This window comes from Microtus oregoni, unplaced genomic scaffold (assembly GCF_018167655.1).
Source record: "Microtus oregoni isolate MIOR12 unplaced genomic scaffold, Mior012 000026F_ref0000081, whole genome shotgun sequence".
NCBI classification, from domain to species: Eukaryota; Metazoa; Chordata; class Mammalia; order Rodentia; family Cricetidae; genus Microtus; species Microtus oregoni.
The window spans coordinates 13,948,530-13,964,710 of NW_024543085.1; the positions used below are offsets into that span (position 1 = coordinate 13,948,530).

General features: G+C 36.0%; 1 protein-coding gene across 1 annotated transcript in view; it reads left to right on the forward strand.

The window, feature by feature from the left end:
- Positions 1-16,181, forward strand: part of Capza2 (capping actin protein of muscle Z-line subunit alpha 2) — a 40,670-nt gene that overhangs the window by 12,512 nt on the left and 11,977 nt on the right. The window contains exons 2-7 of the mRNA XM_041675552.1: positions 4,921-4,984; positions 5,713-5,764; positions 9,627-9,690; positions 11,945-12,151; positions 12,866-12,945; positions 16,084-16,162. Coding sequence (XP_041531486.1) covers positions 4,921-4,984; positions 5,713-5,764; positions 9,627-9,690; positions 11,945-12,151; positions 12,866-12,945; positions 16,084-16,162 — 546 coding nt within the window. The remainder of the gene's footprint in view (positions 1-4,920; positions 4,985-5,712; positions 5,765-9,626; positions 9,691-11,944; positions 12,152-12,865; positions 12,946-16,083; positions 16,163-16,181) is intronic.

Consider the following 16,181-nt stretch of genomic DNA (forward strand, 5'->3'; position numbering starts at 1 on the left):
TTATCTGAACTAACACAGTATCTTGGGAAGATGGTATTTTCTTTCATTGTAGTAGACACATTTTTGTTACTTTAGCATTTGAGAAGTCCAAATGTAAAGTTAAGAAATTTCACAAAGTCCAGATTTAAATATTTCAGGCATAGCTGGTATAATTCAGGTAGAATTTGAGCCTCTGTCTTCTCCCCTGGCCTCCTGGTCCTGCTGCTTCTCTTTGGGTCTACCATTTAGTTTAGATAGAAGAGAAGGCTCTTGCTCTCTTTTGGTTACATAGTACAATTAAAGAGAAAAGTCCATTGAACAAAAAATTTAAATCACTTTTGCTTTCATATTAAAAATTAAAATAAAATTGACAAATTCTAATTTTAAACCTTTGTTTAAAAACAGCAAAACATTTAAAAGCTTAGCCACTAATTTGTATCATTAAAATATATTCTACTTGATATTAGTAGTTTAATTCTGACAGCTCCATATATAACGTGTCATTAAGAATGTTAAAACGTGATTTCAAGTCTTAAGCTTATAAAATAAATATTTGATTATTTTTTAACATACATTTTTCAGTTGTTAACTGTGGTCATGTCTAAGACTTATTTATTTTTTTAAAAGATTTATTTATTATGTATACAGTGTTCTCAGTATTCTGTCTGCAAGTGTGCCTGTGGGCCAGAAAAGGGCACCAGATCTCTTTACAGGTGGTTGTTGGGAATTGAACTCAGGACCTTTGGAAGAGCAGGCAGTGAGTGCTCTTAACCACTGAGCCATCTCTCCAGCCCCTAAGACTACATTTTAATGCTTCCTGACTGCTCTTTGCCTGGGGAGGGAGGAGGTTAAACAGTTTACAATATCATACTAGATCTTAGCAAGCACAGCATAGTAATTAGCATTGCCCTTGCCTTTTCTTCCCCCTTTGCTTCATTTTTAGGCTAACATATATTTGTTACTTTTCTGTTGCTCTGATGACCAAAGGAAAGTTAAGGAAGAAAAGGTTTCTTTTGGCTTATGATTTCAGAGAGCTAGAGTCCATCATGGCCGGGCATCAGGAGCAGGAAGCTGGCTTATCACAAAGGGATCAGGGTGTGGTTATATGTTTCAAAGCCTATAATATACTTCCTATAGCAAGATCTTACCTCCAAATGGTGCCACCAGAAGGGGATTGAGTATTCAAATATGTGATCTTGTGGAAGACATGCTTCATTCAAACACCACAACATACAAAAAATGGGTTTTACCATGGAATAAAATCTTCCCCCAAATCTGGTTCCCTTTATTCCCGGTTAATAAGAATCTGTATCTATCTGTATCCTGTTTCCTTAGAAAACCCCTAACAGTTAATTTGCATTCCTTAGGTATTGCTCAGCTGAAGCCTTGGGAATTCTCCATTATAATTTTTGAGCGTTCCATAAATGTTAGGTTCATTTAATTGTTTTGAATCATCATCCATCTTGGTTAGACAGTATTTATGGACTGTTTACTGATCTTAGCATGATACTAGAGGTTGAAAATAAAAGATGCCCGAAGTAGTGGTCTGCTTTTCCTGGGAAAACAGCCCTCAAAACAGTTCTGAGCACAGGGCAAAGAGGGATGAACAAGGCGCAGGGATAGAGCAGAGGATTTTGGCAGTGCTGCTTAGAAAGGGTGCTGTGATAGCCCTTCAGCCAGGTCTCAGATATACAGAAAAGACAAGACTTAGCACCAGTGGGGTTTTTTGGGGGAGGGGGGTTATAACTCAGACTAGTAGTTATAACCCGTCTGCTGTGTGTGTGTGTGTGTGTGTGTGTGTGTGTGTGTGTGTGTGTGAGAGAGAGAGAGAGAGAGAGAGAGAGAGAGAGAGAGAGGTGTGAAGGAAGTTTATACAGTGATAGAATTCTGCTGTCTGCTTGACTGTATGCACATTTATAAAGTCTTTAAGAACTGCTTTCAATTATGTGCAATATAATATCTCAATATATGAAGAAAATTAGTTTATATATATTTTTTAATAAAGGGGTTGTTGCCGGTGACAGTGTGTTGCCTATGGCAACCTACCAATTGCTGAATTTGGCAGAATTTAGGTCAAGGACATAAGAACCTTTGTGTGCCTTGTAGAGGCATCTGGAGATAATTCTTGTAGCCTGAGGAGGAGGAGGAGGAGGAGGAGGAGGAGGAGGAGGAGGAGGAGGAGGAGCTGTATTGTGTGCCCCTAAAGGGTATCACTTCTTATACTAAGGGTATTACTTCTTATACTAAGGCTACACATTTTTTTTAGATTTATTTATTTCTTATGTATACAACATTCCTTCCTTGTATGTTTGCATGCCAGAAGAGGGCACCAGATCTCATTATAGATGCTTGTGAGCCACCATGTAGTTGCTGGGAATTGAATTCAGAACCTCTGAAAGAGCAGTCAGTGCTCTTAACCTCTGAGCCATCTCTCCAGCCCCAAAGCTGCACTTTTTGTCCATTTTTTTTCTTCCTAGGACTAGAAGGTGAGAAATGTTACGTGTGTGTGTGTGTGTGTGTGTGTGTGTGTGTGTGTGGTTTCTATCCTTCCCCTCTCCTATATTTCTCAGGAAAGTGAGCATTAGCTCCTTATCCAGCTTCCTCAGGATACATACACCTTGTCGCTGTCATTTTAATGAATTGGGTCCCACAAGGCTAAGCAGCTCTACCAGTAATCAAGTAGTTTCTACCTTGTGTAGTACCATCCTTGAATCTTGAAATTACAGGAGACTTTTCATAGCTGCCTTTCCCACTTGAAGCATGCTTCTTTTGCTTGGCCTACATGTAGTAAACCTCACTTCACTGCCTTCCAAAGTCAGCGAGACAGACCACTTTGCTTGCATGATTATGGGTGAGGGGGCAGGAGCTTAGACAGTTTACTGGAGGCTGCATCACTGAAGACCATGCTTCTTCCCCCAGCAATCATTAAGAGCCCACAGATACTCAGGGAAGACTAGTCCTCATTAGCTTCTCTCTCCATCTATGAAGGAATGTTTGTGTGCAGGTTTATGTAGCTCTTGGCAGATAACACAGCTACTTGAGACCTCTGAGTATAGACCAGGCATGCCTGGAAGACAGTGATCTACAACACTCCACCCCTGGCTCTTACATCTTTCTATCCCATCTTCAGTATCCTCTGAGCCTGAAGGGAGTGGTCCAGATGTCCCATTTAGAGCAGTACATCCAACAGTAACTCTCAGCACTTTGGACACCTATGAATCTCTGCAGTAACAGCCACCCACAGCAAAAACAAAACACGAAAAACAAACAAAAAAGTCTCTGACCAAAACTGATAGCAGTACTTACTGATGGATATAAATATTTAGAAGGAAATTTCACAGACACATCCTGCTTACATAATGTGCCTTTTAGTGATAACTCTTAAATGAAGAAATACGTTTTTATTTTCAAAATGGGCATACAATAGCAGTATACTCTTTTACTTGAAAGACCTTTAACATGTGTAGAAAGTTATAAACCCACTACCACAATCTGGCATTATTCAAATACCCTCATTTTCTTCCTTCCCTTTATTCATTCTCTTTCCCACCCTTGTCCCAAACTCCTTTGCTGTAGAGACGACCCTGCTTCAGATGATATTGCTCACAATTTTTTACCTTTGAGGTGCAAGGGCAGTACGAGCTCAGTGAAAACCCTGGTTCAGATTTTGAATCTAGAGCTAGGAATTTGTGGTGTGGTGTGCTTCTAAGACTGGTTGCTACATCCCAATTAATTACAGAGGTAGTACACGGAACACTGAACACTGTAGTGTACTGTGCTAGGCGTGCTGTGTGGTTTGATGGGTAAGATTAATTAAATACTTAAAAATATTTTAACATAAAATGGGCTTATTGGATGTGCAGGAGCATATGTGCTAAGGTTGAATGTTGTATACAAAAAAGTCTTAAAGAGTATCACTAACCTTTTGAGTTTCTTTTTCAATCCACTGTAGTACTATAGAATTAATTCAAGTTGTTTCATATATCTATAGTTCTTTTTTTTATTGCTAAGTAATTACATTATATAGATGTACCACAGTTTATTTGTTCAGTGGATGTTTGGGCTATAAATTATTTATTTCTAGTTTTGAATAATTTTGAATAAGTTTTGATGTGAATGTAAGTTGCTTTTGTATGTGGGGGTAATAATTTGGCATGATATTTTTCTCTTTTAGGGTATTTGCCTAACTTTATTAAAAGTGCCAAATGTTTTTATATTTGTCGTACAGCTTTACATTCTTATAAGTATTGTAGGGGTTGTCTTCAACCCACACCAGCAATCTTTTTATCTTACCCTTTCTGTTTTGTGTGGGGTAGTATTTCCTGATTTCTTTATCCATTTTCTGATGAAGAATACCGAGCATGCTTTTTCATATATGTGCATGTCTTGTACGTATCCTATTTGGTGAAGTATCCATTCACATGTTTTTGCTTAGTTTTTTGTTTTGTTTGTTGTTTTCGCCTGTTAAATCATAAGAGTACTTTGTGTAGTCATGAATGGGTTTGCTGATAAAGTTGCCTATCTGGATAAAGATTCTAAATGCTTAGGATCAGAAGTTTCTCAGCATCCAGGACATTCATATTTTGGAGTGTTTTTCTGCATTTATGTAGTTTTGAGTCAAATGAATGTACCTACCTAATTTCATCTTTCTCACATATGGACTTCTTTAAGAGTTCTTTATTTGTTTTAAAAGAAGTAAAATTGTGTGAAAATGTTGATCTGCAGACAGCCTTAAATTCTTAACTGTATTAAATTAGATATTTTACCTTTATTTAGCCTGATGTAATTATATTAAATGACTAAATCAGTAATAACAAACTTGTGTTTGTAGAAATGTTATAGCCTTTAAAGAACTTTGAAATTTATATAATACTGATTTGGCTTTTTTGTTATTTTAGCAGAATGTATATCGTGTTATTTATGTCTTCATTTCTGTCTTAGGTACGTATAGCAGCAAAATTCATCATTCATGCCCCTCCTGGAGAATTTAATGAGGTTTTTAATGGTAAGTCATTAAAATCTTTAAAAACTTGTGTGTGTGTGTGTGTGTGTGTGTGTGTGTGTGTAGGTAGAGGTCAAAGGACAATCTTACGTGAATTGGTTTCTTCCACCATGGGTTCTGAGGATCTAGCTCAGGTTGTGAGGCTACCACAGCAAGTACTTTTACAGCTGAACCATTTGAACCCCTATGATATGCTTAATTTGTAATGTTAAGGCTTGATATATTCTTCCTCTTCAGAGCTTTCTTTATAAGGAAATAAAACCTACTGAAAGTCAGTAAAAATGGGAGTATTTATCTGTTCCTCACAAGATTATAAAAGGACAGAAGGCTTGTTGGTGCCCCTTGATCACAAACTGTAATTATGTTTTCTATAGGCCAAACTCGTTTGAAATCTGTGAATGTGTTGTCAAACTAAGAAACATAGTCCTAAGTATTTTCTGGGAATTATCAGACCATTTTCTGCTGCAGTTTATCTTTAATTCTTTGGAGATACTGTGCATCTGCCTACAGCAACTCTTTAAACTGACCTTTTTTTTTTTTAATTTCCTTTTCTGTTACCTAATCAAAATCTTTTGCTTTCTAAGTTCCATGCTGCATATTTGTGGATAGTTTGGTCATTAGAATATTTTGATCTTATGTGTATGGGAAGTTTTAATGCTTCAATAAAACAAACTGTACTCCTTGCAATATTCATAATATACATAAAATATAAATATAATATTGTTTTGCAGATGTTCGATTATTGCTTAATAATGATAATCTTCTCAGGGAAGGAGCAGCACAGTAAGTATTTTATGTTTCCATAATTAAGGTGACTGGGAAAGAATAGATGTTGTAAAGGTGGCAATGAATGTCTAGTTCTTGACATAGAGTTTCTGAAATACAGTAAAGTTTGCACAACTATTTACAGAAGTATTCACATTTACATATATGTGTATATTAGACTGAGAAGTCACGGGTAGTTGGGGACAAATATGAAATAAAGTTCTCTTTTCTTTGGGTGTTTGCCACTGACTTACATACTACGTAACATCGCTTCTATATACTATGTACATGATACACAACATGCATATCTTTTAAAATCTCAACTTAAACTTTACTCTGAAGAAATGATTGTCACTTGCTATTAAATAATGTTTCAAAGCTTGTATAGCCTAAGTTTAGGCGGCATCACCAAAATAGTCCGTATGTTCCCATGCCAGTTCTCTGGAGCAAATATGTAAGCAGAAATGTGGGCTCCTCTTCAGTTGTTTTTGATACTGAAATTTTTTTTGATGCATTCATATCTCTTTCCTACATGTGCTATTTTCTTCCCTTAGAAAAGATGTGGCTTCATCTTTTCTAGTCTGTCTTTCTTTTTTTCTTTCTTTCTTTTTCCCTCTTTTTGTAAGGGGACAAAGCAGGGCTATCTGTTTGTTTGTTTGTTTTTGAGTGGATAGAGTTGATGCCTCTTTACTAAAAGCCAAAATTTCATTATCTGTGCAAGTAAAATTTGACTCACTGAAAGAGCCTGTTATATTAAATCTAGAACACTATGAAATACCTCCAAATACTCGTATTCAGCAGACAGAAGAATATCAGGCTTCACCATTATGAAATCAGTACGCCTTATAGGAATTTTTTTCATCAGATTCAGAATTTCCAGTATAAGACCATTTGAAATAAAATAGAATACTAGAAACATATCAAAGGCCTTCAGAACCCAAAGAAAGAACACTTTAATATCTATTTTGAAAAAAAGATTGGGTTTATTTTATTATTAGTTATATATATGTGTGTATGTGTGCTTGCTGATTCCCACAGAAGACATATAAGGATATTGAATCTCTTGGAACTGTAGTTAGAGGCAGTTGTGAGCTGCCCAGCGTGGGTATTGGGAGCTACTTCAAGTTCAGTATATGCTCTTAACTACTGAGCTATCTCCCTAAGCCCTTTGGCTGATTCTGAAATGCTGAATAAGGTACTTATTTTGGAAGGGACTTTGGAAGTCATCTAGTAAAATTTGGTGTTATAAGGTAAATGAAGTTCTTACTAGCTAATAATAGGATTGGAAAAAATCATATATTCTGATTGCTTTACTGTGAGTACCTTTTGCACTGCACTGTACCATTTATTTGTTTTAAGTGTTTTAGATAAAAAACCTGTCACATACTTACTTTAGTTTTTCCAGTTTGCTCCTCTTCCTACTCCTGCCTCCAGGTTAAAGATACATGAGGTTTGATCCTATGGGCAGTAAAAGGCTTTAGGTTCACCTGCTACTAAATTGCTATTTACATTTCTCAAAGTATTCATTTATTTATTTGGTTGGTTGGTTTTGGTTTTTCAAGACAGAGTTTCTGTGTGTGACAGCCCTAGCTGTCCTGGAACTCACTTTGTAGACCGGCTAGCCTAGAACTCACAACAATCCGTCTGCCTCCCAAGTTCTGGGATTAAAGGTGTGTGCCACCACCGCCCAGCCTATATGTTTTAAAATACAGATTTTATTAGGAAAACTTAATTCTAAACTCTAAGTGATTGAATTTACAAACATAGCTTTGAAGTAACTAATTCAAGGGTTAGTAAGTGTCTTAGTTACGGATGCATTGCAGTGATAACATAGCTGTTATAAGCAACTTAGCTTTTGGTTTTGGAGAATTCCAGTAAATGATGGTACAGAATTGATGGTGGCAGGAGCTTATAACTGAGGCCATTCAAAGGACCAGGAAGCAAAGAGCAAGACCAGAACCAGGGGATGACTATAACTTTGAGAGCCCTGACCCGGTAACCTACTTCCCCAAGCTTAGTCCTCGCTTCCTCAGACTTGCACAGCCTCCTACAGTAGCCACATCACTTGTGGAACAGGAGCCTTTTGTGGGCATTGCATATACAAAGTCTGACCACATTCAGACTATTCTTAGGAATATTACTGGTGTGTTAAGAAAGTTGAAAGCAAGTAGCGGCTCTGACTTCCTGTCTGTGCACTTCTGCGATTGCTTCCTTCGGTTTTTAAAGTGCTGTGTTGGGACCTTCAAGAGATGGCCATTTAATTTTACTTTGGTGTCTTTGTATTTATTACTCTCCTATAATAGATATAGTCTTAAAGTTTAAAACTCTCAATAGTGTTCTGTTAAGTGGAGACAATTTCCTAGATATATAGTAGTATCAATTTAACAGAACACAGTTTCAGTTCTGTATATAATTTTCCATACTTTGAGTCTTTCCTACACGTGTTACATAATTATCACATAAATATATTATTCTTAAGTTATAAAAGAGGCCTTCGTCTATATCTCCACCATTTTGTAGCTAAGTTTCTGCTGTAGGCTTTTCGATAGCCTTGCAGCTTTTCTGTTTCTACTCACCGCACTGCATGATTTGTTGTATGCACCACTGCCACATTAGTCTTTGGAGGCACGTCTGTCACTGTGCTTTGCCTTTCAGAGTAATTCTTCTATCCTCGATACCTTCCAGGGTTTGGTGAGATGGTTCAGTGAGTAATAGCGCTTCCTACCCATCTGTGCAAGCCTGGTGACCCAAGTTCAATCTCCTGACCCCATGTCCAGGTGGTAGGAGAGGACCAGCTCCATAGAGTTGTCACCTCCATACATGCAGCATAACAAGCCTCCTTCTGCCATCACAAGCAAGCATAATGATAATAATCTAAAAGATCTTCCAGTGCAACTCAGTAAATACCAGTGAGCACCTGCTTGGTGCTTTCTGTGACATTGGACCTTTTCTATCCTTTATTCCTACCAGTCCCTCTAATTAAAACATTCTTCTCTTCCCTTCCTATTATCCCCTCTCTTCTCCCTGTCCCTCTCTTTTTGTCATGTGTGTGCATGTATGTATATTTAAATGTAATTACCCATGTGTGTTGGTGTAGCCTGAGATTGACATGGGGTCTCTTTCTTGCTCTCCACCTTATGTTCTTAGACAGGGTGTTGCACTGAACCTGAACCTCACCCTTTTGATTAGGCTTGCCGTCCAGTGAACCCCTGAGAGGAGCCCATTTCTGTCTCCCAGCACCAGGATTGCAGACCGTGCTCTGTCTTTATGTGGTTCCTAGAGATTTGAATGCAGGTTCTTATGTATGTGCAGTAAACCCTTTTACCCTGAGCCGTCTCCCCGACCCATCTCTCACTTTCAGAAGATAGAGCCTGCTTAATTTCTTAGAGTCACATTGATGAAATTATTCTAGGGGTGTTTTTCTTGTTGTTTTTACTTTTGCCATGATACTGTAATTTCTTGAAAAAGCATTGGTAATTCTCGAATATTTCTATTTTTTGCTATGACTGGGTGTTCTCATTAGGCATTTATTCTCTCTTGTATTCAACTATAAGACTTTTGTCAATAGAAACTGTGATTATCACAGTACCTAGTCTGTAGACTAATTTCTTAAATAATTGTATATGTACATTAAAAATTGGTGATCATTGCTTCCAGGTTCTTTTAATAAGTGGCTTATATATGCTGGTTATATTTTATTTTGCTAAGTTAAAAGCTGTGTGTCATTGCTTGTTTTTTTTTAACAACTGTATCTATAGTTTAGCTGTAGGTAAGAGAGTTACAGCTTTATTAACTTTAACATGTATAGTATATATTTACTGTCAGTTGATTTTGAAAAATATTAGTATGGTTTTGAATAATTGGACTTTTTCTTTTTTAGTGCATTTGCACAGTATAACTTGGACCAGTTTACACCGGTAAAAATTGAAGGCTATGAAGATCAGGTATGTGTCATAAAATACAAATCATACTGCTTTTTGTTTTAGTTATAAAAATGTATCCTGAAAGAATTGTTAGGTAGTATAATAGTACTTATTTTAATCATAGGCATTAACTGGCAAAATAATTGAAATGCTCATTTATCTGAAAATCACTTTTAGCATTAACCCAGCTGTAATGTCTTACACCTGTTCTAGCTTTCATGAGGCTGAGATAGCAGGATTGCTATTAATTCAAGGACAGCTTGAGTTACATAGTGAGTCCCAAGATAGACTGAGCTGCATTGAATAACTTTACATTCAAAACCATGAAATAGTAAGGTTCCTAGAAAATAGTTGGATTATATCTACAAGTCTTTCTGTATTCTCTTTTCTAAAACAAAACCCACCAAAAGTCATTACCATTTTTTGTTGTTGGTCTTTAGAGCTGTCATAGTCAGTGACTTGTGATTCTATTGAGTCATAATTACATGGATTGCATCAACTGATGGGGACAATACAAGAAAAAAGATTGGAAAGAGTCTTTGGTTGCTCCTGTTTGGCATTATTATATAGTTTAAGTTTTGCGGTTCAAGGGGAGAACTGTAAGACTAGACAGATAACTTGTTACTAAAGGGAAAGCGTGCATAGCTCTGCACGAATGTGAGTAGAGAAGTGAGGAGGGCTGGCTGCTCTTGCAGAGGACCCAAGTTTGGTTCCCAGCAACCACTTGAGACAGGTCACAGCTATCTGTATCTTCTGCTTCAGAGGTTGTGCTGCCCTCTTTTGGTCTCCATCAACATCTACACTCACGTGGACAGACATGCAAACATACATACACATAATTTAAAATATATTTTAAAGATATATATATATATATGTATATATATATATCTTACTGTTACTTCATTTCTTCAGAGATTTTGGTCCGTTGATTTCTTTTTTTTAATTGGTTACCTTTACAAGCAATACTACATTGATTGTGTTTGTATTCTTGGTAACATTGATAATGATTGTCTTTAGATAAGTCCGTAGAAGAACATTTACTACATTAGAAAATGCATCTTTTTAAAATACTGGCTTCTAAAGTCATTTTAACAAGCTAGCATAATTTCAGTACTTCAAACCAAAAAATGTCTTAAAAAGTAGTGTATACTAATTTCATACATTGAGTGTAGTTTTAAGAACTTTAAAGATAGTAACAAACAATGGGCCAGTAAGGTGACTTAATAGGTAAAAGCACTTATTGTGCAAGATTGATGACCTGATTTTGACCCCTAGAACCTACAGTGGAATGAGTGGCCTGAGTCTCAAATGCTTCCTCTAAGCTAAGCATGGTGGCAAGGGATTAGCAGACTCTGAGGAAGTTTAGAATGTTCACTTTCCCTTTCACCATGCAAACATACATACACATAATTTAAAATATATTTTAAAGATATATATATATATATCATACATGGATGTCACATGGTCATCCATCTTGGCGTTTTAGGTGATTTTCGTCTTGGCCAGCCCAACAAGATGCATAAAAAGGTTTATGTTTATATATGTATTTTTATCATTCCTTGAAAACAGTGACCCACAAACCATATGTGTGCATATTTATCTAACGTACATTTATTACCAAAAATAAAGTTAGAAAAGCTAGATCCTATGTTGTCAGCTTTATTTACATCAGAGGGATGGGAAAGTCCTGTCACAGACTGGTACAGCTGCAGAAGAAAAAGGCTTTGTTTTGTTTTGTTTTTGTTTTGTGTAAGACACAAAATAAAGAGGTTATTCATGTAATTTAAATGTACATAAATGTATAAACTATATTTTAAAGTTTTGGAAGTTAGTAGTTGTAATTAGTTTATAAGAAACAAAAGCACATGCTGGAGAACAGAAAGAATGTGGGCACCAAACAGATGAGGACTGGAGAGCTGCCTTGCTGGATTGAAACCGTCTCATTGATAGGGTCTTGGTATTTAGGAGCTCAGGCCTGCTCTTAGAAATAGTAAACTGTGGCTAATTGTGTGGGTAGGGGAATAGATGGGTGACTGGATAGCCAGTTCCCCTCTTAGAATCCAAAAATTGTAGTGAAAAAAGCTCTAATGTACACTAATTGAGAATATCCCTGGTATCTTTGTGGCCTACTCTTTTAAAAGAATGTACTTGCACAACATAGTTAAAGCAGTTGCTTACAGTATAATTGTATGGTTTCAGAACGGGGCTTAAGCAAGTGTTTGTGACTGTGTATCCATGTTAATATTGTTTTCCTAATTTCGTTTGAAAATTAAAGGTGTTGATAACAGAACATGGAGACTTGGGAAATGGAAAGTTTTTGGATCCAAAAAACAGAATTTGTTTCAAATTTGATCATTTAAGAAAAGAAGCAACTGATCCAAGGCCATATGAAGCAGAAAATGCGATCGAATCATGGAGAACATCAGTAGAAACTGCACTGCGAGCTTACGTAAAAGAACATTACCCTAATGGGGTCTGCACTGTGAGTTCCTTCTGTTCCTCACACATAGGAGACAGTTTGTGTAATTCCCTGAAATTTACAGAAATGTATAGAGCTAACAGCTATAAGTTCTAACTTTTTTCTTCAAAGAATGTTAAAATATATTCCCAGATAGACTAATTTTGCATTAAATTCAGTTCAGTTAAATTGAGATTAAATTCAGTTCAGACACTGGATTAAAGAAAATGGTGGCACTGTCTTTAGTCTTCTGTTCATGTCTCATCAGCCTGAATTAACTTTTAATTCAGTTACAGAACTCTTAGAACAAATAAAAAATTTGGAAGTGGAATTATTTCAAGTATTTCATAGTTTAATTTGACTTAAACTATTTTTATTTTTTCAGAATGAAATGTAGTAGGAAATCTGAATGGTTTTGTTTTTGAACTTTCCTAGGATGGTTATATTCAGACAGATTCTTAGCACCTGAGTTTGGTCTACTCCACAGCCATAGTGATCTTTAGAAATGCAGATAAGATCCTGAAAATCCCCATGTGGAATCCTTCACACATTCAGTGTGGGTAGAGTTGAGGCATCTGAGCTTGTGAAGCCAGGTGGTCTTGGTTCTGTTTACCTGTCTAACCTAAAACGACTATACATCATGGTTTATACCCACTTTCTACAGTACCTTATAGACGCTTAAAGTTAGGCATTTGTGGCCCTAAGTCAACTCACTGTTCTTGTTTTCTTTGCCAATAGGTGTATGGCAAAAAAATAGATGGGCAACAGACCATTATTGCATGCATAGAAAGCCATCAGTTCCAAGCAAAAAACTTTTGGTAAGTTAACTTTTTGTGTACTTAATTTTAACATTGTTTGTATTACATGTAAATCAGTCACATATGTGTGACTAAAAGTGATATAAACTTGATACATAAAACTACTGCTGTTTGAGAATTTGAAAGATAATTTGCTTCCTGATGATCATCCCAGTCATTTGGAATGCGGTAAATCTGATGACATTCATCACAGAGTATAGGAGAGCAGAGTGAGTTGGGACAGGAACAGGGGGCAACCTGTGAGCAGGTATGCTTGCAAACAGACCAGGTGGCAGGGCCATCTGCTCCTGCTGAGAACAGGGTGCTTGGTATGAATGAGCCTTACTCAAGAGAGAGGACAGAAATGTTTAAAAAAAAAACTAAGGACTTTAAACTTGGACTTTTGTGTTAGATGTTTTTTGTGGACATGGTTTTGTTGGAAATGTAAGAAGTTACAATCATGCTTTATAACTGTGTACACAACCGTTTGTATCCACATTTATTTTCCCTATTAATCAGATGTTTGAAAATTTGAATTTTTTTCTGAGATTGTGTATTAAAAATTGACTGAAATCTTAGTTTTGGACCCTTTTTTGTTAATACATTATGAATATCAGAGTAAATATGATGAAATGTTGTTTACCTTTCAAGTATGTTGAGTTTTGATTCATTAGGTTGTTTGGGGATACTCTTTAGGGTAAAGTTACAATTGTCAGTGGCCCCAGTTAGACCAGCTTGGATCCTAACCCAAGGCTGCTGCTCTATTACTTAGTCATGTCAGAAATAAATACCGGGTTCCATAAAGGTTAATCAAAAATATTTGGAGGAATGCAGATCCATCATCCATATCTAAATATATGCCTAAATGACAGACTACAGCTTCCTAAGGATGATAACATACAGAGGTTCTCTGTCTTATCTCCATAATCCTAAACTAGTGAATCTTTAGAAAGCTATTATTTATATTTTTGTGCCAGGAAATAAAAATAAAGTCAACTGTTGAGCTTGAACTACTAAATAAAAATTCTTAGTAATCTTTATTTATAAATCTTCTGGGAACTTATTACTAGCTTTCAAAAGTAAAACTATTTTGAGCTTTACTATATAGGAAATGAATTAAATCTCTGGAGTTTTCTATTCCCATTATTTCATTTTACATACTGACCCCTTTTGTAAGTCATCACAGTGAATACTATGTCTTTGAAGCTAAAAATGATTTTCACTTTGTAGAAAAAATAAATTTTAGGCTGGACTTGGTAGTTTACAGCTATAATCCCAGCACTCAGGAGGCCAGGGCATGAGGATTGCAGGATTGTAAACTACCTGTGCTCACGATGAAGATCCTGTTTTAAAACAAAGAGACAAAGACAAAATAGAAGAAGAGGAGTCTGAAGAGTTTATTATACTTCACTTTAAATCATCACGTTCGTTTCCTCATGTATGGCAGTATTTAGGAACTTAATAAATATTAGGAGCACACATTTGCAATTATATAGAATTAATAAAAGAGGGATATAGACTTAGTTAAATCTAGGACATGTTGGCCATTTACTCTGTTGAGGAAAGGGTGTTGTTACTCAGTGCAGTAATACTTTTTGAAGAACCTTTTGAAATAATTCTCAAATTTTGGTTAGATTTCTATTTTTCTTCGCACAGTCTGAGGCAATATATATATATTCTCAGAGTAATGCATGTATTTAGGACTCAGTGCTTTCTTGGTATAATGTCTTAATAAAAGAAATAACTTATTTTGGAAATATGAAACAAAAATGATGAGTTTTAGATTGTTGCAGCCAAGCTGCTTTGAATGTGTTTAGATAAGCCACTCAGAAACATGTTTTTTATTATATTATCTTTTGCTGCCTTAATAGTTTTTAGATGATGTGTATTGACTATAGATATGAGGTTTTTGTCATTATATAGATGCTTTTCCTAGAGCAAAAAAACAAGTAATTTTATGGTGAATAGTCATCTAACAATCTATTAATAGAAACTTTTAAAAAAAACTCAGAAAAGCATAATAAATGTCATTAATATACAAAGAAAATGTGTCTGAAAAAGATTTTTGTGCAAAGGGTGTCAGAAAAATAGGAAGAAAACAATAATACACAATTGGTTAATAGTGTTACTAATTTCCCACTATGAATGTGTTATTTTGTATACATGTACCAAAAAGCTTTTTGAAAGTCCTGCCATTTGTGCAAAATCTTAAACCTAATGTTGGAAAAGAAGACAGCTGTATCTACCGTTCCCTTTCCAGATAACAAAACCTAACTGATATTTGTTGTTACTTTGTGTGGTTTGGAAAATGTAAAACAGCTCCATTTGCGTTTGGGGATAACCCATGATCCTTCAAAAGTTCAGTTATTTCTTAAATCACTTTAAGGGACTGGGGAGAGAGCTCAGTTGATATTTCATAAGGATGTGAGTTTGATCCCTACCATAGGGGTGATGATTCTTTCTCAGAGCTGGGGAGGAGGAAACTGGTAGACCTCTGGGGTTCTCTGATAATCCAACCTAGCATACTTGGTGAACTCTGAGTCAGTGAGAGATGGTGTCTCAGAAATCAAGGTGGATGTTTCCTTAGATGCAACATCGGAAGTTGGCCTCTTGTCCCTACATGTGCCTGAATTCATATGTATCTCCCCTATGCAAACATACAAAAGGAAGTAGTTTAAGACTCTCTTAAAGTGTTTTAGTGGCAGCAAGATGATGACTCAGCGGGTAAAGGCATCTGTTTGCTAAGCCTGATGCTCTTAAATGTGTTTCCTTACACCCACATAATAGAGGAAAAGAACCAACAAGTTTCCCTCTGATCTCCACATGCATCAGGTGTCACATGAACACATTCACATATGCACAAAATACATACATATATATATATGTTAAAACAATTCTTATGTTAGTTTTGAATTATATTTTAAACTTTAGTTTTAGAATTGTGAATTATTTTAATTATATATGTCTTCTTGGGCAGAGATTTAATGTGTCTTAAAACTAAACTTTGAATCTCTTGAATGTTTCAGTGGTTATAAAATCTGTGCCCAATGTCTTTCTCCTATTCTCTTACACATTATAGCATTACATTTAAACCTGAAACAATATTGATTCAAAATATTTTCCCTACCCTTATTTACAGCTGCTGTTTTTATTTTTAAGGAATGGTCGTTGGAGGTCAGAGTGGAAGTTTACAGTCACTCCTTCCACCACACAGGTGGTTGGCATCTTGAAAATTCAGGTATGAGATACAGAGATTA